This window comes from Otolemur garnettii, unplaced genomic scaffold, assembly GCF_000181295.1.
Source record: "Otolemur garnettii isolate 467f Iridium unplaced genomic scaffold, OtoGar3 scaffold00023, whole genome shotgun sequence".
Classification (NCBI taxonomy): Eukaryota; Metazoa; Chordata; class Mammalia; order Primates; family Galagidae; genus Otolemur; species Otolemur garnettii.
In genome coordinates, this window is record NW_003852418.1 from 22,611,855 (window position 1) to 22,637,104 (window position 25,250).

At 55.7% G+C, this 25,250-nt stretch overlaps 3 protein-coding genes and 1 pseudogene across 3 annotated transcripts in view; 1 reads left to right on the top strand and 3 right to left on the bottom strand.

Annotated features, from left to right (window-relative positions):
- Positions 1-23: 23 nt before the first annotated feature.
- On the bottom strand, positions 24-10,508 carry ZNF512B (zinc finger protein 512B). The gene is made up of 17 exons (XM_012803906.2): positions 10,480-10,508; positions 8,706-8,852; positions 8,295-8,437; positions 7,758-7,886; positions 7,042-7,664; positions 6,725-6,951; positions 6,558-6,629; positions 6,334-6,477; positions 6,088-6,212; positions 5,907-5,999; positions 5,661-5,759; positions 5,414-5,584; positions 4,842-5,036; positions 4,520-4,621; positions 4,174-4,236; positions 3,569-3,667; positions 24-3,181 (listed from the first exon to the last, which is right to left on the bottom strand). The coding sequence occupies exons 2-17, from the start codon at positions 8,827-8,829 to the stop codon at positions 2,930-2,932; spliced, it is 2,661 nt and encodes an 886-aa protein (XP_012659360.1). The 5' UTR covers positions 8,830-8,852; positions 10,480-10,508; the 3' UTR covers positions 24-2,929.
- A 4,138-nt stretch (positions 10,509-14,646) lies between these two features.
- Positions 14,647-17,951, bottom strand: SAMD10 (sterile alpha motif domain containing 10). The gene is made up of 5 exons (XM_003787793.3): positions 17,790-17,951; positions 16,010-16,191; positions 15,759-15,930; positions 15,183-15,323; positions 14,647-15,014 (listed from the first exon to the last, which is right to left on the bottom strand). Exons 1-5 carry the CDS (start codon positions 17,878-17,880, stop codon positions 14,992-14,994), a joined length of 609 nt encoding a protein of 202 aa, XP_003787841.1. The 5' UTR covers positions 17,881-17,951; the 3' UTR covers positions 14,647-14,991.
- A 1,840-nt stretch (positions 17,952-19,791) lies between these two features.
- The window catches only part of PRPF6 (pre-mRNA processing factor 6), a 63,803-nt gene continuing 58,344 nt past the window's right edge, over positions 19,792-25,250 (top strand). Inside the window, exons 1-2 of the mRNA XM_023511997.1 lie at positions 19,792-20,026; positions 22,356-22,524. Of these exons, the coding sequence (XP_023367765.1) occupies positions 19,956-20,026; positions 22,356-22,524 (240 nt within the window). The 5' untranslated portion in view covers positions 19,792-19,955. The remainder of the gene's footprint in view (positions 20,027-22,355; positions 22,525-25,250) is intronic.
- LOC111724508 lies at positions 22,787-22,887 on the bottom strand (annotated as a pseudogene).

Here is a 25,250-nt window from a genome sequence, read left to right on the forward strand (position 1 = left end):
CAAAATAAATCAATAATGCCCAATCAAAAAAAAATCAATAAACATTTATTTGATACAGTCATCTTTAATACATACAGTGACGGCCGTCCCGTGCCACTCGGGGCCTGGGGCGGGGTGGGGAGTGGACTGGGACAGATGGTCACAGGGCAGGTGGGACTGAGCTCACCGTCCAACATCTTGCAAATAAACACTTTGTAGATAGAATATATATGTATATATATGGTTACAAGTGACAGTTGGAGCCTCTCTTTCGAAATGCACTTATGTATGGAGAACTGGAATTAAAAACCCAAACCAAGAAACCCCAAGGGTGTGACCTACTGGCCTTCCCAGCTTAGGCTGCCTTGGGCCAGGGCAGGGTGCAGGGAAACAGCCCTCCCCTCCCTATCTGGTCCAGCACCACCATACAGGAGGGCTGAAGGGCACACAGGAGGCCCCCTCATCTGCCTTTGCATCAGCAAATAAAGTGCATCCTAGTTTACGTGAAGTGACAGCTTCTTGAGTCAGCCCTTCTGGGCACTTTCCTGTTTGGGGGGGGGGGTGCGCTGAACCAGAGGTAGATCAGCAGAGGGCTCTCAGCCCATACCGACCACACCCCAAGGTCTACCATGCTGGTCCCTCTGAGGCACCCAAGGTGCTCACCCGGCCACATGTGGGCCAGAGGTGGGCAGATCTGACCCCATTGGAGCCCCTACCCTCTTCGGAGCAGAGCCCCAGAGACCTGCCAGCACCAGGGGAAAGGAGGGGTGCTTAGACTCAATGGCCACATTTGGCAGCAGCCCCATACTTAAACACAAAAAAGGGGGTTAAAGTGCTAAACATCAAGCTATCCAGGACCCCCTTCCCACACCAGGGCTATCTGTGGGCTTTCAGAAGTGTCCTGGAAACTCATCCCCCAACAAAAACCAGACCCCTTTCCCCTATCCCCCAGGGCCAAGTACCTGAGAGGCTGGGGCATGCAGCCACATCCTTAAGAGGCATTGGGGTCCAACCTGCCCCACCACTGGTGACAAGCCCAAAGTGCACCTAAGCTCCAGCCCAGTGCCTGCCCCTCCCCCACACCCTTCTGAGGCTGCCCCTGCAGAGCTGCCTGGGGCAGACTGCACTGAAGCTCCAGAACACAGGAAGGCCCTCCTGCCCCAAACCTACCCTTTGGCCTCTGCCACTGTCACCCCACCTCTGCCCAGACCGTGTGAATGAGGGGAGTCCAGGTCGCCACGTTTCTTCCCTAGCACACCAGGCCAGGGCAACTGATGGTCAGCACCTTCTAGCTAAAGAAACCAGGCACAGGATGTGTGCTGTGTCCCCAGCTACAGATCTCCCCTGAAAGTGTCTCCCCACTGTAGGTCAAGGGCAGCTGAGCCCAGTGGGGGCCCCTTCTTCCTGGGGTGGGGGGTGGGGCAGAGAAGTGGCCAGCCATTACTGCCTCTCTGAGCAGCACAGGCCCTAGCCCCAGAGGCCACCGGCCCCAAGACCCACCATCGGCACCAGGAAACCCTTAGCACCAAAGTGACAGATTGTTGTGAGTTTTTGTATAAAAAACAGAATTTAAAAAAAGGTTGTTACTTGTCACAGCAACAAGACTGGCATCCACTACACCCAGGAGACACGCACACAGGCAAATATCAAAATTCACATCGTCCAGGATTGGCAAGATTGAGTCTTCAGCTTACCCCCTGGAAAACGGCCTCCATCCAAACCCACCCTCCAGGGACCCTCCTCCCTGCAACACCATGGGAAAGGTGGGAACCTGGGAGGGTCCCAGAGGCTGTGTAGCCACCTCCTCCAGGTCCCCAGACTCCTTGCCTGTCCAGTGTCCAACCTGCAGACCCCACAATCCTCATGGGCCCACAGGAGCAAAAACAGAGCCCTGGAGCACCACCCATTACTGTGACCTCGGCCAAATCCCCTGCCCTGGCTGGCTCCTGTACCAAGTGACACACAACCACACACAAAGGAGCAGGTTGAGAGAAGGGAAAAGGGGGCTCCCAAGGAAGCTGAGGCCGAACAGACCAGAAGAGGGAAGGTCGCCACCTCCCAGTGGCCAGACAGCAGCTGAGAGCCAGGCTACTTCTATGCAGCTTCCTGCCCATGGGCGCAGGTAGACCCCAGAACCCAAACTAGTCTGCCTCTGCCCCATTAGGCTGCCCTGGCCGGGGGCCACTGTCAAAAAGCTGCAGGTTGGAGGCGGAGCACACACAGGGGCCTCACCCCCAGGGCTAGCAGCTGTGTCCAGGGTCCTCAAACCCCTGCTCCTGCCACTCTCTCCCAGACTGGGAGCACAAACACAGGCCCAAGAGGCTGGGCATGGCTCAGCAGGACGCCATGACAGAGTAAGGGTGAGGGATGTAGGAGTGAGGGGCCAGGGACAGGCCTGGAGAGGTAGAGCACAGAAGCAAAACCAGAAGTGGGTGGGCCAGGGAGGACAGGTGCTTGTCAGGTCGGCACGGCAGTGGTCGGACGGGGTCTGTCCTGGGAGGTAGCTGAGGGGGGCCAGATTCCAGTGTTGGGTGGAGGTGAGGCCCAAGGGGCAGCCAGGGCTATGCAGGTGCCCTCATCAGCCAAGAGCCTGGGTCATCAGGGAGGCCCAAGCCTGAGGGGAGCCAGGGTGGGGATCCAGCCGGTCCTGACAAAGTAGAGACTGGGGCCTGAAGGCCATGTGGCTGCTCCACGCAGCCAACAGATTCTCCCACAGAGGGCTGACTTTCCTGGCTATTGCACTTCTGCTCTTCCCGGGTCCCAACCCAGGAATGCCCTGTGGCAGCCTGACCAGAGTGAGGGTACCTGCAGGGTGTGGTGAGTGGCTGGCTATCCCACTGGCTGGCTAAACAGGCAGGGCAGGGATGGAGGACTGGAGGGCAGCAGGTCCTAGAGCCAGCCCCCCTGCCCTGAATAGAGTGGGCAGGGGGCTGGGCCCCAGCCACCAAGCTCACTTTTCAGGTGTTTTTCCAGCTCCCCCCTTCCGGCCAGTGGAGCCCCGGGGCCCCTTGTCTCTGCATCCCAGTGGCCAGTCATCCCGGCGGGGGGACAGCTTGGGCATTGGCTCTTCAGGGGCCCGCTCTTTGGGCTTGCGGCCCCGCTTCTTCCCGCCTGCCAGGTTTTTCTTCTTTTCCTTCTTGGGCACCAACGAGTCCTGGCTCCGGTGTTTGGGAGGTGGGTCTGCTGAGGTACGGAACCAGTTCTGGGGAGAGAAAAGTGGCAATTAAGACCTGGGGACAGAAAGATGCTGAGCAGCTAAGCCAGCTGCCCCTGGAGGCTGCACCCTGGCCCCATAGCTGTAGGCCCCGCAGTCTCTCTAGCCAGGCAAGCAGCTACAACACAGCAGCTGAACGGCAGGCACCCACCAAAATGGGGGCTGCTGTTTGGGGTCTCTGGGCGGGCTGTAGCCAACCCTCTTGGCTCTTTAGGGCAGCAAGATGCCACTCTGAGAAGAGACCAACAAATTTCTCAACGTGGATCATTTGTTCAAATACACACCATGCAGGCCACAGAGCTCTCCACCACCCCACACTTGGCCAAGATATGGGGCTAGCCCCTATGACCACAGTAGCAGTGATGGCTCTCACACCTCCGCATGGGTCTTCAGGATGTGGTATTTGACACCACTTTCAGAGCTGAATTCCTTTGGACACAGCAGGCATCGGTACTTGCCCACCAGGTGGTCCCCCTGCAACACACCAGAAGGCCAGCCCCCAAAGGTTAGACTTCCCCCATCCCTGGAGGCCCAAATCACCCAGATGGGTTAAAGGGCAGGGGCAGCCAAAGAAAGACATTAGGACAGGTTCCTAGAGAGCCACCAAGTTGCCCCTGATGCCAGGCAGGTGGGAGACAAGAAGAAGGTTTAAGAGGCAAGTGCCCAGGCAAAGGGTTGTGATCTTTGCCAAAAGACCCTTATCCCAAGCCACTGTGACCTCTGCCTGGGTCAGGATGACCACCAGCATCACACAAACAGGGCCCTGTGGGCAGGACTTGGGACCAGCTGACCTGTGACTCGGGCTAGGGGACAGAGAAGTGTCCTGGGCTGGCCATTGACCATTGGCCAGTCTCTGGATTCAGAAGAGATAGCCCAATAGAAAACAGGGCAGGGTCTCATGCTAACATGGGACCCCTCATGGATAGAAGCTGGGAGTGCCAACTACCCTGCTCGGGTAGGAGGGAGACCCTAGAACCGACCTTGCTGCAGCTGGCGAGATGGGCCTTAAGTCCAGACACACTGGAGTAGATGGCTTCACAGCACTGCAAGGGGAGATAGGCATGGGTGAGGGCTCCCTAGGTGCAGATCCCACATAAAGATGGACCCCTGCTCCAACCCAGGGTAGTTCTAAGGCCTCTTTGGGGCAAGCAGGACTTGACCCCAGAATTCCTGGGGAGTAGGCAGGCTGGGCACACAGGGCCTCAGGTGACTGGTTACCTCCTAAGAGGTATCTGTCTGAGCCTCTGCTCCTGCCCAAAGGGCCATACCTGGGTCTCTGTCCCCACGCTGTCTCCCCATGCCCCCCACCAGTGTGCCCCAGCTCACGTCGTTGGGGCAGTTGACGTGGCCCTTCTCCTTCACTTCACTCTTCCATGCCTCCAGCAGCTGGGGGTTCAGCGTGGGGAGGCCTGGCCGCGTGTAGTTGAGCTGTGGAGTCAGGCCCAGCCCAGAGTAAGCCTGAGGCCCAGGATGCCCAGGCTGGTCTGAGAATGCTGTACTCAGTGCAGGGGCCCTAGGGCAGTGGGCTGTCGCAGACTCCAGGACAAGGCACACCGTGCCCAGAGCCCAGGGGCTTTTGAGCTCAGAAAAGCAACAGGTATGACTGTGGCCCATGGTCCTATCTGTGGCCCCTGGGCAAGCACTTTACCCGTGCAGTTTCGGGCACGAGGTCATCCTTCATGCGCCGCTTGGTCCAGTCTCGGGCCAGCTCATCCTCTGCAATCTCTTGCAGATGGAACACGGCAACCTGGGCCGACGTGCGGCGGATGCGACCGCTTGGGGTCCGCTCCACACCCAGTAGGTCCTCGGCCTCAGGTGGCTTGTGTATGGGGTCCTCGGGGGGCTGGATGATAGGAAAGCACAGATGCCAGAGAGAGCCACAGGCATGAGAAGGCAAGAGACAGAGTCAGTGTGAAGTGCAGGTAGGGCATGGCCCCTGAAGGCATGTAGACCCAGGAGATGTGCCCATGTGTCGGGGACATGGGCCATAAAGGCAGCCTAAGGGAACACAGAGGCACCAGAGTTCCAGGCTCCAACTCTCCCAGCCATTGGGACACACATGTCTCATTGGGAGGGACAGGGAACATAGGTATGAGGTGCTATGTGCTCTGTACCCAAGGGACACAGGAACACACATGTAATACACAGGAAAGAATGCTGCGTCCACAGCCTGGGGCCATGGAAGAGCCACAAAGACATGGATGACCACAGGCCACTCACCGGGGCTGTGTGCTCCGAGCGCATATGGTAGTCATGGCCAGCCTTGGAGCGGTAGGTCTTGTCACAGTGGGTGCAAGGGAAAGAGGGGCTATCCACCTCGCAGGGCGGTTTCCCACAGCGCCGCTGGTGGTACTGGTAGCCCATGAGGCTGGAGAAGGCAGCACCGCAGCCCTGGGGTCCAGGGACCAGAGGTCAGGGAAGTGGCCAATGAGGTACCCAGCCCTGTGCCTGCTGTGCCCCCACTGACCTCCTGGGGGCAGCGTAGTCGTCCCATCTGCTTCAGTACCTTTCGCAGCCGCTCTCGTTCCTCCTGCTCACCCCCCTCGGAAGCCTCGGCATCAGAGGGCTAGGACGGGGACAGCCTCAGCACCCTCCACCACAGGCCCGGACCCACCCTGCCCAGGGTGGGCCCAAAGCATCCAAGGTTAGGCACAGGGGCCTCAGTGGGTGTGGGGTGAGAAGACAGAGTCAGGCTGGAAGGGGAGTGGTGTACCTTGGCACTGTGCTCGGCCATGGTGTGGTAGTTGAGACCAGCTTTGGACTTGAACTGCTTCCGGCAGTGCTGGCACTTCAGTGCATCCTGCAGCTGTGGACATGGGCTATCCGGTGAGAAGCCAGGCCCAGGGACCTGGCCTGCTTCCTGGCACCTCCTCGTACATCCTGGGCAGCCTTACCTTCTGACACACCTCCATGTGCTTCTTGAGTCCCACGAGGGTCTTCCGAGTGACCACACTGCAGGTGGGGCAGATAGCCTCCCCTCGTTCGTGGATGGCCCGCTGCCACTGTTCCTCAGGGCCACCTGTGGGGTAGGGTAGGGCCTCAGGGGCTGGGGACTTCTGGACACCCTGGTCACCACATGCAGAGTCCAGGCTCCACCCCACAGGGGATACCAGCCCTGAGCCCTGCCAGGCAGGCCCTACCTATGGCTGGGTGGGCCATGGGGGCTGGTGCCTCCTTGCTGACAGTGATAGGGGCTGGCACTTTCTTCCGAATGTCCTCAGGGCCAGGCCCCTCCTGTTTCTTGGAGCGGTGAACTCGGGCCTTGTCCTCGGCTTTGACCAGGCCTGTGCACACAGTGGGAGGTGATATGAGGCTGGCATACGTGTGCATACCCCCAACCCTGGAGATGTCTACAGGGTCTCACCTTTGAGCCCAAAAGTCCCTGAAATGGATGGCTGCTCCCCTGTAAACTTCTTGGGTGTTTTCTGTTTCCTTCCTGACTCGGGGAGAAAAACAGGACCCGAGATTCTGGTCAAATAACCATAAAGAAGCTGCAGCCTGACCCGGCCACTGCCCCCAGGGCTCTCTTACTGTGCCTCGTGCGTTCCGGATCTTCCTCAGGCGGGGACACAGGGCCTGCCATCCGCAGTGCTTCCTTGCTGGCCAAGGACCTACTGCCCAGCAACAAGGAGCCATTGCCATGCTCTGCACTCAGCTGGGAGGCTGCGCTCTGACCCATAGTGGACGGGCCGTACTCCCCATTCTCTGGCCTCGCCTGCTTGGGCGGGATAGGGCAAGTGTTCAGGCTGTCCGCAGCCCTGCAAGGAGCAGATGAGTTGAGGGCCTGATTCTGGGCTGTTACTTCAAACCGGGCCAGGGAACATCCCAACCTGGGACAAGCCCCATACCTTTTCTTACTGCTGGTCCTCCCTGTGGCTCGAGGTGCTTTGTTTTCAGACTTAGTCAGCAGCACCACTTTGCAGGGTGGTGTGTGTCTGCTGATGGCAATGGGCCTGCTGACCGTCACTGGCTTGGTGACCACAATGGGCCTGCTGACCGTCACTGGCTTGGTGACTGGCACAGGTTTGGTGACTGTCACAAGTTTTGTGACTGGAATGGATTTGGTGACTGGCACAGGTTTGGTGACTGGCACAGACTTGGTAACTGGTATGGGCTTGGTGACTGGCACAGGCCTAGCAACTGGCATGGCCTTGGTGACTGGTATAGGCCTGCTAACTGTGACTGGTTTGGTGACTGGCACGGGCCGACTAGCTGTGACAGGCTTGCTGATGCCAATGGGTTTGCTGACACCCACGGGTTTGCCAATAGACACAGGCTTGCTCACTCCAATGGGCTTGCTGACCCCAACAGGCCGGCCGATGGTGACCGGCCGGCTGACTGGCCCCGGCTTGGGGGCAGGCAGGGGGCAGTCCATGTGGTTCCAAATCCGGTGTTTCTCCAGCTGGGTCTTGGAGGTGAACGCAGCCTCACAGAAGGGGCAGGGGAAGGCCAGCCTATCTGAGATGGCACCCTGGGCAGGGAGGGCAGGTGTGGGCCAGGCCCTGGAGGGGCTCTGCCCAGACATACCCCCAGGCTTCTTCTTCCCCAGCCCCCAGTCCCTTACCCCTTGGCACCGCTGGTAATGGTACTTGAGCCCGTAGATGCTGGGGAACTCCAGCCAGCACCCCGAATTTGGACACTTCACCCTCGAGTGGGCCTTGAATTCATCTTTCCACTGGTTCATCAGGGAGAGCTGGGCATGGGGAAAGGCCAAGCTGCTGACCCTGAGGGCTCAGAGCCCTGCCTGGGCCTGCAGGGCACACACACGAGTCCCTCAGCCTTGGGACTGCAGACAGCATTCCTGCCATCATGCAGTGAATGCCCCAGACCTGTTCTAGAAGCCCCACCAACATGATCCCCTAGGCCAGTGGTTCTCAACCTTCCTAATGCCATAACCCTTTAATATAGCTCCTGTGGGTCGTGACCCATGGGTTGAGAACCGCTGCCCTAGGCCCTCATAGCAGGTAAGCCACATGAAGCCTGCCAGGCCATTGCCCACATGAAGTTGATGCCTTGTGTGCAGAGAGCAAATGAGGGCAAGGCAGGGCAGTGGTCTGGATAGGAAGACCTTAGCACAATCCCCAGCCCATAGGAAGCTCACAGGAATGTCTCGGAGGGCCTGGTTCTCAGCTTTTGGACGCCCCTTTTTCTTCCCTTCCATCTTGTCACTGGCTGGACTTCCAGAGTCAAAGCAGAGCGGGGCTTGGCCAGGAACTGTTTGTCCACCGCGGACCATGGGCATCCCTGCAACACATGACACACCCAGGCTCGGAAGCTGTTTGGCACTGCCTGCCACTGGGGGCTGCTGGAGTCCAGACTGAGCCTCATTTCCCCAGGGCCAAGCCAGATGGGGGGAGCATGGCCAACCTAGGATAAGAACTCTAGGTCCTGGGCTATGTCCAAGACAGTCCCCAGGAACTCAAGTGCCTGGCTGGGTGCCCAGGGACTGGATGCTTGGGAAGGTAGCTGCCCATAACTGTCTGGAACTGATTTTGGCCCTGACTCCTCTTACCCAGCTTTGGTGGGTCATGCAGCAGAGGAAGTCGGACTTCCTTCCGGCCACCATCCTTGGTGGGTCCACCCCTGCTGGACCCCTGGAGCCGGCGGCCTCCTCCAATGCAGAAGGGATCTGTCATCGCTTCAGAACAAGTGGACAGACCTGTGAGGCCCAACAACCCTGACTCAGGACATGTGGTGAGGCTGCCTGGGAGCCCCACCCCCAACAGGCCCTCTATACCAGCCCCGGAAGGGGAGCCTGCCTCTTATGCTTTTGGTCACACAGAAAGGCAAGTGATGGAGTTTTCCAATTTAGAGGAGGCGCTGCCCAGACAAAGTCTCCCAGATAAGAAGTCTCCCAGTACAGAAGCACTGAATCCTGTCCCAGGACCCCTGACAGCTTCAACAAACTCCTCTGTCCCAGACATTCAGTCCCAAAGTGTGCTGAGGATTACATACCCCAGTCTCCATGATGGGGGGGGTGTCCCCAGGAGAGGTGATTTGTACAGGAGGAGGGAAGCTGACAACATCCCTCTGGGGGACAATTATAATACCAGTAATGGCTGCTGGCTCACAGGCTGCCCACACCACTAGGGAACACCTTCTCCCATGTGGCCCTCACCTCTTCTCACCCAAACCTGATGAAATACCAACCTATCTGAGTAGGAACCCCCAGGTTCTTCTCCCCACACACAAATAGAAAACACTCAAGGTGATCCCCCAGCCCACTCCCCAGTGGGCAGACTGAGGACTCCATCACACCCAGTTCTGATCCATGTGCCAGCTAAACCTTCCACTTGACCTCTCCACCTATATGGAGGCCTCTTGCTCAGCCCCTCGACCACCCCTAGCTGGATGATCTTCCCCAACCTCCAATCTCAAGAAACACAGAAGGGGGTGGTCCTAGGAAGCAGGGTAAGGGTCTTGTTAACAGACCACTCCTCCCCTGATAGTTTTCAATTAACTTAGATCAGAGAAGGGGGGAAGGGGATGCTGTGTCCAGAAGGGCCAGACAGCCTAGGCTGGAGGTCAAGACAGTCATGCCCATTGCCAAGGGGGACTGCCAGGGTCCTAGGCCTGGAGGGAGGAGGGGCATAGGACACAAAGTTCTCTGGAAGTCCTCACTTTGCAACTTTGAGAGGAGACTCTGATGAGCCCAGTGGCCTGCAGTGCAGGTGCCTGCTAGGCGCCCCCTTCCAATTTTTCTGAAGCCTGGGCAAAGAATTCAGAGGAGGGGGCCCGCGGCCAGGGCTTGCTTAGGAGGCAAAGACCCTCCTTCCAACTCGACCTATGACTCACGCACCAGGATGAGAGAGACTTCTCCGCGCCAGGATACCCAGAGGGTCACTGAACCCTCGGGGGAGGGGCCCGCGTTGACCGCAGGGGACGCTGGCGGCGGGGACGCAGAGAAGGCCGCTCCGCCCAGGCCCGGGCCCAGACTCAGACCAGGACGCGCAGACGCGGGCGGCCCAGGCAAGCCTCGCCACCCACCTGTCACCTGCGGCCAGGATGCAGGCGCGGGGCGCAGGCCTCGGCCTGGCCCCGGAAGGGCCGATCGCAGGCGCGGGGGGGGCGAAGCACTGAACCAAAATGGCGACTTTTTCTGGAGAAGGAGGAGGCGGGAAGACGGCGTCGGCGCGGGGCGCGGGGCGCGGCGCGGGGTCCGGGCGAAGCGAGGCCGGCGGGGGTGGCCCGGGCCGGCCCCTCTGCCTGCGCGCGGGGATCGAGGCCGGGTGGCGGCCGGCGCGGGGACTGAGGCCAGGGCGGGGCGGGGCGCGGCTAGCGCTTACCTGCGGCGCGCAGCGGGGCTGCGGCCGGGCCGGGGCCGGGCCGAAGCCGGGGCGCGGGGCGCGGGGCGCGGGGTCCAGGCGGCGCAGGCTGCGCGCCGCGCTGCGCACATGCGCGCTCCCGCCCCTCCCACCTTTGACAGTTTTACTGGGGGTGGGGGGGGGGGAACTCTCGCGGTATTCCTGCCGCCGCTTCGCGACCGGGAGGGGTGGGTCTGGGGGAAGTGGCCCGTCGAACAGGCCTTCACCGCCCGGTTCCCGGGTCCGACGCCTGTGTCAGGCAGGCCTCCTTCTAGTCCAAAGTAGCCAGTTATGCTGCCTGTAGGGCGGGAGGTGTTTTGTGTTCAGTGAGGTAAACTGAGGCATGATAGGGACTCTGAGCTCTGCTTCAAGTACGATGCACACCTACTGAGGTGACCTAATGCATCCTGGCCCAGGGCAGGTGGGACAAGGGAGGACATCAGGGCTCTAGGCCCTGGGCCCTCTGGGCTTGTAGGGCAGGATTGAGGCTCTCTCCAAGTAGCCCTGTGGCTAGTTTTATGACTTTAGCCATTGTCAGGGGATCATCTGGCTTCTGGCCATGATGGGGCAGCTTGAGGCCATGGAGCTTTGTTGGTATTACTGATCATGGATTGACCTTTCCCAGTTTTGGGTGGTGAACCTAAACCAGCAGCATCAGAGCCCCATGTTCTTCTGTAGGGGCACTGCTGTCAGGTCTAGGCTCCTTGGTCTGAGAATGATGGGGCACTGGCCTCACAGGACTTGGGGATGAATGAATCAGAGGAAGGTGTGCCTCTCCCCAAGAAGGACTAAGGAGAAAGTAGAGCATGTGGGGTGGTGCCTGTAGCTCAGTGAGTAGGGTGCCAGCCCCATATACCAAGGGTAGCAGGTTTAACCTGGCCCCAGCCAAACTGCAACAAAATAGCTAGGCATTGTGACTGGCACCTGTGGTCCCAGATACTCAGGAGGCTGAGGCAAGAGAATCGTCTAAGCCCAAGAGCTGGAGGTTGCTGGGAGCTGTGATGCCATGGCACTCTACCAAGGACGACAAAGTGAGACTCTGTCTCAAAAAAAAAAAAGAAAAAAGGCTTGGCTCCTGTGGCTCAAGTGGCTAAGGTGCCAGCCACATACACCCAAGGTGGCAGGTTAGAATCCAGCCCAGGCCACCAAGCAACCAAAAAATAGCTGGGCGTTGTGGCCGGCGCCTGTGGTCCCAGCTACTCAGAAGGCTGAGGCAGGAGACTTGCTTGAGCCCAGGAGTTGGAGGTTGCTGTGAGCTGTGATGCCACGGCACTCTACCCAGGGGGACAGCTTGAGGCTCCTGTCTCAAAAAAAAAAAAAAAGCCAGTCTTACACAGCACTATCTCGTGGAGGGAACTTGGCCCTCAGGAGTGAAGAGACAGACTTTGGGTTTTCACCTTGTACCCACATACTATCAAAACTTTTTACCATGTGCATATACTACTTTTAAAATTAAAACTGACTTAAGTGTCTCAAGCCCGTTTTTACATTGCACAAGCACTTTGGACTCATCAAAATTGGTGAGTTGGAAATTGCCAACTGGGAAATGGAATTAAAAGGTATACCCCTTTCCACAACTCTTCCTGTCTCCCATCCCCTGCCCTGTCCCCCCAGAGTAAGCTCCACTACACAGCTTGGGAGCAGGGCAAATTTTTGCCTTCTCTCAAAAGGATCTACTTTGCTTGAAGACAGCACAGAGCACCCACATGGAAACAGACTCTGCAAGGAATTGGGCAGTTGGTCCTTCCCAAGAAACCTAAGCCAGAGAGGGAGTTCCTTGAGGCAGCACTGTAATGTTCTTCATTCTTTGACCATCCCCACCCTGGGGACTAGACCAGCAAGGTTTCCTGGAAGGTCAGTGTTACGTCCCCTGAGGTATGTCAAAGTTGTCAGTTTTCCCCAGTAAGCCTAGGTGTCCACATGAGAGATGTGTCTGTGTCTGTGGTAGGCATGTGCTTAGCAGCACTCACTTTGGACATTATAGTGTCAGAGTATGTCTGTGTGATCTGCACAAGGTGAGGTCAATGCCTGTGTGTCCAAATCCAGGTGACTAGACTTCAGGGGGCGGAGCGTCTAGATCTCAGCATGTGTGTGCCAGTGTCAGGGTGCTAGTTTGTATGTGAGCACCTGAATGTCAGGTGTGAGAAACCATACTAATTGTTTTCTGTGTATATCTAGATGCCAAAGTGTTGTAAAATATGGCATGTTTGTGTGATGTGCTGTGTCTTTGTGTTTCCACATGTTAGGGAGTTGTTGTGTGTCTGCATGTTAGTAATTCTGTTTGTGTAATTACATCTGTACTTAGGATATTGTTACATATCTTTGTGTCTTTGTGTCAGGGTATAATTTTGCCTATATGTCTAGCCAATAACACTTGTGTGTTGGAGTTGTTATTAATGTCACTGTGTCTCTGTGCATTTGTGTCTGTGTGTAGTCTTTGCCTCTGTATTTTTATTTGGGTGTCTGGTTGCTGTGTGTGTTGGGTGTGTGCTGTGCTCTGTGTTTCTTATGTCAGGGCATTGCTGAATAGTGAGCTCCCAACAGATGTCCTTCTCAAATCCCTTAACCTTATTTAGAAAACGGTTCTTGTAGATGTTATTAAGGATCTTGAGATAAAGAGATCAACTCATATAACCCAGGTGGGCCCTACATCCAAGTGCCTGCATAGGATAGGGAGATAGAGGGCGACTTGAGACAGAGGAGGAGGTGGTGGTTTGGCTGCAGAGACAGATTGGAGCAGGGTGTCTTTGAGTCCTGGATACCCCAGGCAGCTGGCAGAAGCTGGAAGAGGCAAGGAAGGGTTCTCCCTTTGAGCCCCCAGAGACAATACTGTCCTACTAGATTTGGGGCTCTGGACTTCAGAACTGTGAGAGAATAAGTTCTGCTATTTCCAGACACCTGGTATATGGTCCTTTGTTACAGTACCCTGGGAACTTCACAATTGTGTCTGGGTGTCATGTCCAGCGCTGGGGTGCTGTCCACATGGCTTTAGCTCAGGTTTCCAGCCTCTGACTTGTCTCCATGATGTTCTAGGCTTAGGATGCCCCATCTAGGATGCTACTCCACTGACCCCTGGTGGCAATGGATGCAGGCCCCCTCCCCCAATCCAGCACCTTGGGCACTTGAGAACTAGGTTTATTTCTGATTTCTTGTCAGAGTATAAAAAAGTGAGCACAGAATAAGGAAGATGAGATGAGGTTGGGGCAAGACAGAGTGGGGAGGAAAGGGGCAGAGCCAGGAAGGGCCCTCTGGAAGCAGGCAGATGCCATGAGGGGGGTGGGATGTTTGGGCAGCTGGAAGGGCAAAGGTGCTCAGGAGAGGGGGTTCATGGGGTGGAAGGGGCCTGGCTAGTTGTTCAGTTGCACTCAGGACCTGTGATGACCAGCTTCAAGTCCCAAGGCCAGCTCAAAGCACATAGGGGGGACTGGGAGCTCAGCTTCATCTATCCCTGAGATTTTCAGAGTCCCCGAGAGGAGTGGGATAGGGCAGAAGAGCAAGAGGGAGCTCTGACTGCTCCACTGTCCTTCTGCCAGGCAGCACCAACCCCAATCCACCCAGGGAGGGCTTGCTCAGGCTTCTGTTAAGGAGCTATGGGGGAATGACACTCAGGATAGCCTCTCTCAGGATTCTAGGTTTTCCTGCAAAAGCACTGAGGAAACACCCACACATAGCTGTGCCTCAAAGGGCGTCTCCCTGAACCTGGAAGCAGGGAAGAGGTGCAAAAGCAAGACTTTCCAAACAGGATGGGGAGCACTACAAAGCCAGGTGGACACTGGGGATAGAGCCACCTGACTAGGGCTGGAGTCTTGATGTCCTTATTTGTTTCTGGAGTTTGGGCCATCCTGACCTCTTTCCACCTCAGTTCTCATGAATAGATGGGGTTGTGGTGAGGATTTATAAATAATGAATGAGTGGAAGTGCTTGGCATACTGCCCAGCGGGGCAGGAGCTGTTGACCATTCCCATTCCTTTGGAGGGTGGATTGGGGCTTCTGGGCCCTGGCAGGGGCAGGGGAATGGTAGGTACAAGCCAAAGGGAGCCATGCCAGTTTATCCCACCTGTGCAATTTTAACCTGGCAGTGCCAGTGGAGGGCTCAAAACTGTACTAGATGAGTGGGTAGACAGATGAGTGGCTCAGCAAGTAGGGGATATGTAAATAAACAGAATCCCTGGTGTCTGGGGGATGTCTACAGCTCTGGCTCCAGGCAGCTGCCCTGCATGCTACCAGTACACTGGGGGAAGGCTTGGGCTCAGGTCCCAGGAGGAGGGGCCACATTTAAGCAGCCCCCTACCTACCCTGCCCCAGGCACAGACTGAAGTGCCTAACCACAGGTGCTTGGAGGTGGTGATCCTGGTCTTGCCTGTCCATTGGGCAGGCTTGGCCACTAGGGCATCCAGCAGGGTCCACAAGAAGCTACACAGCCAGCTCTGCCTCATCCTTGGCTGTGGGCTCTGGTCACAGTGCTGGGGTCTGGGGTTCAAACCTTGACAGCAGCTAGGACATGTTTCCAAAGGAAGCTGTGGGTGGATAAGGGTGAGAAGGTTGAGGTCCCCAGCACCAACTGACTGTAGCCTGGCCCCCTGTGGCCCCTGGGCACTCTCCTAAGGTCACCAACCCACCCTGTTCTCAGAGGGGCCTCTCAGCCCAGCCCCCAGGCTGCTCTGGCACCCGCCCCTCACACTGACCTTGGCTGAGCAGCTGCAGGCTCCGCCCCTCCTCGCGCACCTGCAAGCGGAGCACCTGCTGCAGCACCTCCTGCCTCTGGGCCTCCTGGGCCAACCCCATTCGCTGCAGCTTTTCTGCATTCAGCCGCAACAGCGCCCGACCTGCAGAGAGGAAGAGAGGCTGAGCTAAGGCCTCTCAGAAGCACCAAGAGTCAAAGCAGAGACTAAGACAGAAAAGGGTGAGGAAAGTGCAAGTGCAGAGCAGAAGTGGGTACAGAGAAACTCAGACAGAAAGAGAACCTGAGAAAGAGACTTTGGAGGATAGGGGCAGAGGAAAGGAAGGAGAGCAAAAGACAAAGACTGAGCAGGGAAACAAGACTCCCTCCTGAGCAAGGAGACTGGGAGAGACCCAGAAAGAAAGGCACAGAGAGATATAAAAGACAGATTCTTCAAGGAGACAAAGACTAGAGGACAGAGTGACTTTGAGGAGGAGACAGACAAGAGATGGAAACAATAGCAAGAGAAACAAAGGCGGGCTGACTGTGGGGGAGGGTCTCTCCCAGGCATTCTGGCTCCCTCCCACTGCTCCTGTTGTACCGGTGATGGCGTGCTGGGAGAAGGCCTCAACATAGACGAGGTAGTTGTGAGGACAGTGCTTCTTAAGCCATTTGCAGACGTCCTGCTGACTCCATAGGACCACGGGCCGTGTCAGGGCGCCCAGCGAAGGGCTCGTGTGGTACAAGCCATAGTGGTCAGAGTACAGCCGACCCTGCTAGAGAAGAGGGTGGGTGGCAGGTAGAGTGGTGGGCAGGGCAAGCAAGGGCTGAGGCGGGCAGAGGGGTGGGTACCTGGGGGGTCTCTGTGCCCGGCTGTTGCAGGAGCTTGACTGGCCTGCTGCCAGCTGCTCTCTGGCTACGGGAGTCGTGCCACGTGAGGCTGGTGACCTGCGCGCGAGGCAGGTGGCAAGGGATGCTCTCAGCAGACACTGTGTGTTCTAGGAGGGTCCGGCAGAAGCTGAAGTGGGCAGTGGCTGTATGCAAGGGTGCCTGGTCAGAGCAGTCAAGGGCAGGGCCAGAGGCTCCTCTCCCCGAGAGCCAGCTTCTTGCCCAGCCCATCTCCCTCCATCACTGAGGGGAGTTGCTTTCCCTGTGAGGGGTTCTCCAGCCCCCAAACATGAAGAAAATGTGCAGAAGCTGTTGTAAGGACCCTACTCAGCTGTAAGAACTGAAAACATACTTCTCCTTATAGGCCTATGGCCAGGCAAAGGGTGGTATCCTGGGGGACTCCCCTGACTTCACCCTGATGGAGCTTAGCCTTCTGGCTTCATGAACCGAAAGGCTGTGCTCTGAGCAAGCTGACAAGTGGAATTTCTTCCCCCAAACACATGCCTTTCCTGCCATACTGCCTCCCACATGTCTCAGGACAGCACTCTGTGGGGGTAAGTGTCCACTGGGCATGGCCTGTCTAGCACAGGTATGTAGGGATGCAGCCTTGTGCTCAGAGACTCGGAAGATGCCCTGGGGTCGCTCTTCCCTCTCCAACTTCATGGTACTTATCACATGAGTCTGGTGAGGGGCAGACACCACAGTGAGGTGTGGGTTCCCACACTTGCCTAGTTCTGGTAGGCACTGTGAATAGGTGCTCTATAGCACCAGCAACTGCAAATTTCAGAGCCTAGGAGGAGACAGCAAAGTGGGTACAGGCTTGCTCTATCTTCTTGACACCCATTCAGGGAAGGAGGAGGTTCCCATATCAAGGCCCTTGACCTGCTCCCCCCACACACAGCAGCAGCAGAGTGAGAGACCTTTCCTCTCACAGATGCAGGCGCCCACTCTGTACTGCGGGCAGTGCTTGCTGGTGAGTCCAGCAAGGCTGAGTAATGGGGGGAGACACGTCCCACTCTCCTGAACTTTCAGCCCATAAGACTCCAGAGACTTAGCAAGCCTCTAATTCTTTCAACTTCGGGTCTGGGGTCAGCAGATGGTGTAGTCAGCGGGCCACCGCCCCGAGGTAGCCTCTAGTGCTTCGGAAAAAGACTTATTCTAACCCCGCACCCTTCCCCAGAAAGGTATGGTGGTCTCAGGGCTTTGCAGGAGCCGGAACTGTTGGGCTGCAGCGAGCCAACGCCTTCGCTCGCGCAGCACCTGCCGCGGCCAGTGTGGCCCCGCCTATTTCCTGCCCGCACTTGGAGAGGTGGCTCAGCCAGTCTGTCCGTCGGTCGGTACCTCCCAACCCAAACGTCAGAATTCAATAAGGAAATGGTGAATGGTGCGGGGGGAGGGGCACCGGAGCTGGGCAGTAACCGCTGCCCCCTCTTGGCCCCACCCACAAGGGCTAGGGGGGTTTTATTCGCGTGAAGAAAAAGGTGACCCTAGTGTGGTGCCAGCCTGGAGACATGAGCCTCGGCCTTTTACGCCCTCACCCCAACCCAAGGGCAGGCTGATCCTCAAGGCCTGAGGCTGCTTCCCCCCCAGCGCAGGACAAAGGCCACTGGGACCCTTTTAGGCCAGAACGCCCCCAGCTTGCTCGACGCTGCTGCTCTAAACCCACCGGGTCCCGCCCCCATGCCTCTCTGTCCTCAAGCTTCCCACCCACAATAACCCCGCGCCCCTGTCCAGCGCCGCTCACCGTCCACATCCCGGCGCTCCCCAAAGCCCGCGCGCACTGCCCCGGCGCGGCCTCGCGGGGGGCTCAGCTTGGACCTCAGCTCGGTGAACATGGGGCCCGCGGTGCCAAGCCCGCGCACACGCCCCTTGCTTAGTGCAGGGCGGCCGGTGTGGCCGGCGGGGAACGCGCGCCAGCGCCCCGCCCCGCCCCAGCCAGCCCCGCGCCTCAGCCGGTCCCCGCGGCCGGCGATTCTGCGCGGCGAGGCACCTGCCGCCAAGCCCTGAGTGCCGGGCGCGCTCCGGGAACTCGGAGGTGTGTCGGTGGCGCGCGGGTCTGGGTGTGCAAAGGGTGTCTGCCAGGGCAAGGGGCGTCTATGCGCACCTGGGCACAACTCAACAAACAAGTGTCTCTGCACACCTGTCCGGATGCCTCTGAGGCCGGGAAGTGAGGAGTTGTCAGTTCCGTGGGGGGGTGGGGGGGCGGTGGCGGCATCTTACCTACTGCAGGGGCCTTCTCAGACATTTAGCCGTTCTCCAGACCTTCAGGAGGTCTTGCTCTCCTATGGCACCTCCTTTTCCAGAGGAGCCAGCTTGACCTTTGCTTACTCCTTAGCTGTGAATTCGACTTCCCTTCTCCCTCTATAGCCCAGAATCTGGCTCAGTGCCTGGGGGGCAGGGGTGGTACAGTGCTCACTTTTTCTTTTTGAGACAGAACCTCAAGCTGTCACCCTGGGTAGAGTGCGTGGCATCACAGCTCACAGCAACCTCCAACTCCTGGGCTCAAGCGAGTCTCCAGCCTCAGCCTCCCAAGTAGCTGGGACTACAGGCGCCTGCCACAGCACCCGGCTATTTTTTGGTTGCAGCCGTCATTGTTGTTTTGGCAGGCTCGGGTTGGATTTGAACCCGCCAGCTCAGGTGCATGTGGCTGGTGCCTTAGCCGCTTGAGCCACAGGCCCCAAGCCGTGCTCACTAACTGAAAGGGACTTGGCTAGGGCACCTGGGAAAAAGAAAATAACGGTGGCTACAGCAGGCAGGAGGGATGTATTACTTCCAAGACCTCAGCACTGGTGTGCTGGAGGCAGGAAAAATGTGGTTGCCTGGTCCAGCAGAAGGCTTGCAACCAGCTGAGTTCTGCATGGTCTGCCCAAAAGCCTGGGTATATGTGGGGCTGAAGGATATCTCACAGCAAAAGAAGTGCATATAGATATGCAGAAATGCATACACAGATTGTAGCCATGCACGTACATCCCAAACATGAGCATACACGTGAGCTGACCTGTCCACATGCCCCACTAATACACACACCTGGAAGTCATTCACGTGCTTGTGACTAGCATGTTCACATACCCTAACCCTGACAGGTCTGGCTGCATTCATTTACTACCAATTAGCTCTCTAGAAGCCAGGGATGTGGCTGGGCTAACCCTAACCCTCACCAGAATGTTCAAGGCATGATGAGGAGTATGGGTGGAGTGAACGATCAGGCTGGAGTACCTACATTTACCACAGAGGCCAGGCCCCTGAATTGGGACCTAAGAACCTGACTGCTAAAAGCACAGGGCAGCAATCTGCACACTGGACGCACACACAGACAGGCATGCGTACAACGACAACATACAAGCTCTACACAACTGAACAGGTGTGCAGCTCCACTAAGAAATGATCAAGGCACTCAGGGTTAGGGCTGCTCCAAAGGGCAGAGTGAGAGGTTGGGCTGGTTCAAAGGAGGAGGAGACCCCTGGGTTCTGTTTGCACAGGCAGGTCTCCTCGGGAATGTACTAAGAGCACCTAGAAAGCAGGGATGCCTCAGGCTCAGTTTTGGTGTCCTCTAGGGGATTGATTGCTGGGTGGTGCATCGGATCACCTCTATCACCGGGTCGGGTTCGGTCCGGCCCTGCGAGTCCCGCTTGCCACAAGAGGGAGCTCCGGTACCCGCCGAATTCCGCCCCCCGCACTTGTGACCGGAAGTCGTCGAAAGCAGCGCGTCGGGACTTCCGCCCGCCCGGGGAGCCGGAGATCAACGGGCTTCCCGCGAACTGTGCGGGCTGCTTCCGGGGCGTCCGTGACGCGGCGGCCGCGACCTCTTCCTTAGGCGGGCCTCGGACGACAGATCCTCGAAATTCTCTGCTTTTTTGCCTCCGTCGCCGTCTGGTTCCTTCCCTTCCCAGCCTTGGTTGTCGCCACCGCCATGAACAAGAAGAAGAAGCCTTTCCTGGGCATGCCCGCGCCGCTCGGCTACGTGCCGGGGCTGGGCCGGGGGTGAGTCCAGGGGGACGCCGAGAACTGGGGCTGGCTAGCGAAGGAGGGTGCTCGCGCTCAAGGCTGGGGTCTATGGGTTTGAAGGACTCTAGGTGTTTGGCTTAATGCTGTGGGAAGGGGCCGGGCGCGGTGGCTCACGCCTGTAATCCCAGCACTTGGGAGGCCAAGGAAAGCGGATTGGCTGCACTCACAGGTTCGAGACCAGCCTGAGCAAGAGCAAGACCCCGGCCTCCAAAGATAACCGGTGTTGTAGTGGGCGCCTCTAGTCTCAGCTACTAGGGAGGCCGAGACAAGAGAATTACTTGAGCCCAAGAGTTGCTGAGACGCCACAGTACTCTACCGAGGGCGACATAGACTCTGTCTCAAAAAAAAAAAAATTCCTATGTGAAGCAGCGGGTTTTGGGATCAGGAGAAGCCTGAGTATGAGTCCTGCTTGAGACCCAAGAGGGTTTGAGGCTTAACTACGCCCTGCCTCTGAGCCCAGGGTTTTTGGTTTCTTAGATGGGTGTTAATAACCCTGTATCCAGTTGCCAGTGAATAGTAGATGAGTGTCTGATTTGTAGCAGCAACTCATGATTCCCCCTCCCCTTAAGTAGGACTGATCCTTTCTGTGTAGCCTGGGCTGGGTTGGTCTGTGTGGCTGCTCATCATGCCCCATTCTTTCCCTATAGTGTTACTTGCCATATGCTGTTCAAACTGTCAGCTCGTGGGGCAGGGATGGCATTTGTGAAGCTTGAGCCTGGGTCCCCCATGTTTGCCACACAGATGACCACCATAAATTTTTGAATAAGCAGTCTCTCTCATCCTGTTTTGTTATTTGATTAGGAAAACCATTGGGGTTTGGTGCCCATAGCACAGTGGTTATGGTGCCGGCCACATGCACCGAGGCTAGCGGGTTTTAATCCAGCCCAGGCCAGTTAAACAACAGTGATAACTGCAACAACAAAAAAATAGCAGTGGGTGCCTGCAGTCCCAGCTGTAGGCTGGGAGGCTGAGGCAAGAGAATCGCTTAAGCCCAAGAGTCTGAGGTTGCTGGGAGCTAAGATGCCATGGCACTCTACTGAGGGTGACATAGTGAGACTCTGCCTCAAAAAGAAAAAAGAAAAAAGTGTCGGGTTTCACTTGTTGGTGGTATTGTGATACTTGTTGGGGTGTTGTATCTTCCCCTCCACATTCAATCAGGCTATCAAGCCTAACTTGGTCCAAACTGAACCCCTCTTCTGTGCCCACCCTACCTACAGTTGCTCTAGGCTGTTTTAGAGTCTGCAGGGTACATAGAAGACTCAGATGATGGCTTGGTGCCTATAGCTCAAGTGGCTAGGGTGCCAGCCACACATACTGGAGGTGGCAGGTTCGAGCCCAGACTGGGCCTGCCAAACAGCAATGATAACTACACCATCTTCAAAGAACCTTCACTTTACTAGGGGAGGTTTCATATTAGTTTAAATAAGTACGTGTAGAGGAACAGATTTAGAACTCTGGGGTTCCAGAGATTAGCGGATGCTTAATGGAGTGTGGCATTTGAGCTAAGTTTGGAAGGAGAGCTGGATTTGGGGTTATACAAATGTGAAATGTGCAGGGGAGAAACTGACATTTAGTGTGTGGGCAGCTCACAGAAAAGTTAAGAGGAAAACAGGTTCAGCAGGAGTCCACTATGGATGATATGTGCACGTGCATAGAAATGTGCATGTGCATCCATAGCTCTGCATGAGCTACAGGAGGTTAGAGGTCCTTAAAAGTAAGGCTAGAATTCCTGGAGGAATCAGAATGACCCTGACACTGAGAAGTCCTTAGAGTTGCATTTTGGGAAGAATCATCTGGCAGAGCATAGGTTGAGGTAGAGGAAGGCTGAGAGGCAGGGCTGTTAACTTGGTTCCGCCTATGATGTGAATCATGGTCTGGGGAGGAGAGATTTTGGAGGAGGACTCATTGGTACTTGGGAGCAGACAGGATGGAAGATATGGGAAAGGTAGGCAAAGGTGGTGTCATGGTCCTTGCTGTGGTACCTGGGATAGTAGTGCTGTTATCAGCTAAAACAGCCTAGAGCAACTGTAGGTAGGGTGGGCACAGAAGAGGGGTTCAGTTTGGACCAAGTTAGGCTTGATGGCCTGATTGAATGTGGAAGGGAAGATGAAGTCTGGGTGTGAGAAGCCTTGGTATCCTTCAGAGTGTAGGCAATGTTTGAGAGTGCAGCTCACTGTCTCCAGGCTCTCTGGAGGTTTCCCAGAGGCATTAGATAAAGAGATGTTATTAGGTGATGCCTGGAGGTCAAGGGAAGAGCATGGGAACAGGGTTTCCCAGATAATGGGTGTCTTGGGGTTTCCTGCAGTGCCACTGGCTTCACTACCCGATCAGACATTGGGCCAGCCCGGGATGCAAATGATCCTGTAGATGATCGCCATGCACCACCCGGCAAGAGAACCGTTGGGGATCAGATGAAAAAAAACCAGGCTGCTGACGACGATGACGAGGATCTGAATGACACCAACTATGATGAGGTGATTTGTGTTGGGCTTCCGTGGCTCCTCCAACCAGTCTCCAGGAGGGCTGACCAACTTCATGACTCAATGTGTTGTTGGCATCTGTGATGAGTAGCATTTAACATTTTAGCTGTTCATGGGATATTTTTAGCAGAGCATGAGGGAGAGCAGGAAAAATAGAAAGAAATGTGTGCCCCCCCCACTTCAAAAAAGATACATTTACAAATACTAGGATCACTGCCTTGGTATATTGTACTGGGCAGTCTTTTTTGTTTTTTTTTATGGTATGGAACACTTCATGAATTTGCCTGTCCTTGTCTACAGGCCATGCTAATCTTCTCTGTATCGTTTGATTTTTAGTTAATGTGCTGCCAAAGTGACAATATTGGCCAGTCTTTAATGATGAAAACTTGAAGTGGGATTGTTGGTAATATTTGCTATTTTAGCTTTAGCACTTGCTCCTAGTCAAGTAAGGTTTTGTCAGGTGTTTTCTAACACATCTTTCCTCTGAGGAAAAGATTCTTTTTTTTAAAGACAGCATCTCACTATGTCACCCTTGGTAGAGTACCATGGCATCACAACTCACAGCAACTTCAAACTCTTGGGCTTAAGCAATTCTCTTGCCTCAGCCTTCCAAGTAGCTGGGACTATATAGGCGCCCACCACAATGCCCAGCTATTTTTTGGTTGCAGTTGTCGTTTAGCTGGCCTGGGCTGGATTTGAACCTGCCAGCCTGGGTGTATGTGGCTGATGCCCTACCCACTGAGCTACAGGTGCCATCTCTTTTAGTTTTTTTTTTTTTGAGACAGAGTCTCAGGCTGTCACCCTGGGTAGAGTGCTGTGGCATCACAGCTCACAGCAACCTCCAACTCCTGCCTGGGCTCCAGTGATTCTCTTGCTTCTGTCTCCCAAGTAGCTGGGATACAGGCACCCGCCACAACCCCCAGCTATTTTTTGTTTGCAGCCATCATTGTTGTTTGGTGGGCCTAGGCTGGATTCAAACCCGCCAACTCAGGTGTATGTGGCTGGAGCCTTAGCTGCTTGAGCTACAGGCACCTAGCCACTTTCTTTATTTTTTATTTTTATTTTTTTGAGGCAGTCTGGCTTTGTCATTCTGGAGTATGTGGCACATAGCTCATAGCAGCTTCAACTGCTGGGCTTAAGTGATTCTCCTGCATTAGCCTCCCAAGTAGCTGGGACTACAAGGCACCTGCCACAACACCTGGCTATTTTTGGAGACGAGGTCTCGCTCTGGCTCAGGCTGGTCTCAAACCTGTGAGCTCAGGCAATCCACCCATCTCTGCCTCCCAAGTGCTGGGATTGTAGGTGTGAGCTATCACACCCGGCCCCCTCTTTATTTTTTTAAACAGAGTCTCTGTTACTCTTGAGTAGAGTGCTATGGCATCACAACTTACAGCAACAAGAGCAAACTCTTAGGCTCAAGCCATCCTCCTGCCTCAACCTCCCAAGTAGCTGAGACTATACATGCCCGCCACCATGCTTGGCTAGCTTTTCTCTTTTTATTTTTTATTTTATTTTATTTTATTTTTTGAGACAGAGTCTTACAGTGTCACCGTTGGTAAAGTGCTGTGGCATCACAGTTCACAGCAATCTCTAACTCCAGGGCTTAAGCAATTCTCTTGCCCCAGCCTCCCAAGTAGTTGGGACTATAGGCGCCTGCCACAACACCCAGCTATTTTGTTGTTGTTGCAGTTGTCATTGTTGTTTTAGCCAGCCCAGGTGGGTTTAAACCCTCCGGCCTTGGTGTATGTGGCCAGTGCCCTACCGACGGAGCTACACGCGCCCCTCCCATCTGTGCTCTTTCATTAGTTCTCCTTATAGAGTTCTTTGACTTCCTTGGTTACGTATATGCTAACGTATTTTATTTTATTTATTTTGCAGCTAATATAAAAGGGATTGAGTTCCGATTTGATTGCTTAAAACTAGGAAATGAACATTCACATAATACAATTAACTAATCTATGATCTTATTTGAATTTTACCAGGTTTTTTTTTTTTTTTTGCAGTTTTTGGCTGGGGCTGGGTTTGAACCTGCCACCTCTGGTATATGGGGCCGGCACCCTACCTCTTGAGCCACAGGCACCACCCCTGAATTTTACCAGTGCCCTTTTTCTGGCTTAGAACCTTGTCTGGGGTACTCCATTGCATTTTATTTGTTTGTTTATTTGTTTTTGAGACAGAGTCTCACTTTATTGCCCTTGGTAGAGTGCCATGGCGTCACAGCTCACAGCAACCTCCAACTCCTGGGCTTAGGCAATTCTTTTGCCTTAGCCTCCTGAGTAGCTGGGACTACAGGCGCCCACCACAGTGCCCAGCTGTTTATTTGTTGCAGTTTGGCCGGGGCTGGTTTGAACCCACCACCCTTGGTATATGGGGCCGGTGCCCTACTCACTGAGCCACAGGTGCCGCCCTCCATTGCATTTTGTTTGCTTCTTTGGTCCCTTCCTGTCTCTTCCTGCCTCTATCTCTCGTGCCCTTGACACTTGCAGAGGACTGATTAGCACCTTCACTGCTTGAGAACTGGAGGCTGCAGTGAGCTGTGGTCCAGTCTGTCACTCCAGTCTGGGCAGTTGAGCAAGAATCTTTTTTAAAAAAACAGTTGGCTCCGCGCCTATAGCTCAACCCGCTAAGGCGCCAGCCACGTACACCTAAGGTGGTGAGTTCGAATCCCCAGCCCGGACCCGCCAAACAACAATGACGGCTGCAACCAAAAAATAGCCGGG

Coding starts and splice junctions, on each gene's coding strand:
- ZNF512B (XM_012803906.2), bottom strand. CDS start 8,829: ATGACAGATCCCTTCTGCATTGGAGGAGGCCGCCGGCTCCAGGGGTCC. Junction 6,000..6,087: donor ACATGGAGGTGTGTCAGAAG/GTAAGGCTGCCC, acceptor CCATGTCCACAG/CTGCAGGATGCACTGAAGTG. Junction 3,182..3,568: donor TCCTGAAGACCCATGCGGAG/GTGTGAGAGCCA, acceptor TTCTCTCCCCAG/AACTGGTTCCGTACCTCAGC.
- SAMD10 (XM_003787793.3), bottom strand. CDS start 17,880: ATGTTCACCGAGCTGAGGTCCAAGCTGAGCCCCCCGCGAGGCCGCGCC. Junction 15,324..15,758: donor CTCCCAGCACGCCATCACCG/GTACAACAGGAG, acceptor TCCTCTCTGCAG/GTCGGGCGCTGTTGCGGCTG. Junction 15,015..15,182: donor CCTGCAGCTGCTCAGCCAAG/GTCAGTGTGAGG, acceptor ATCCACCCACAG/CTTCCTTTGGAAACATGTCC.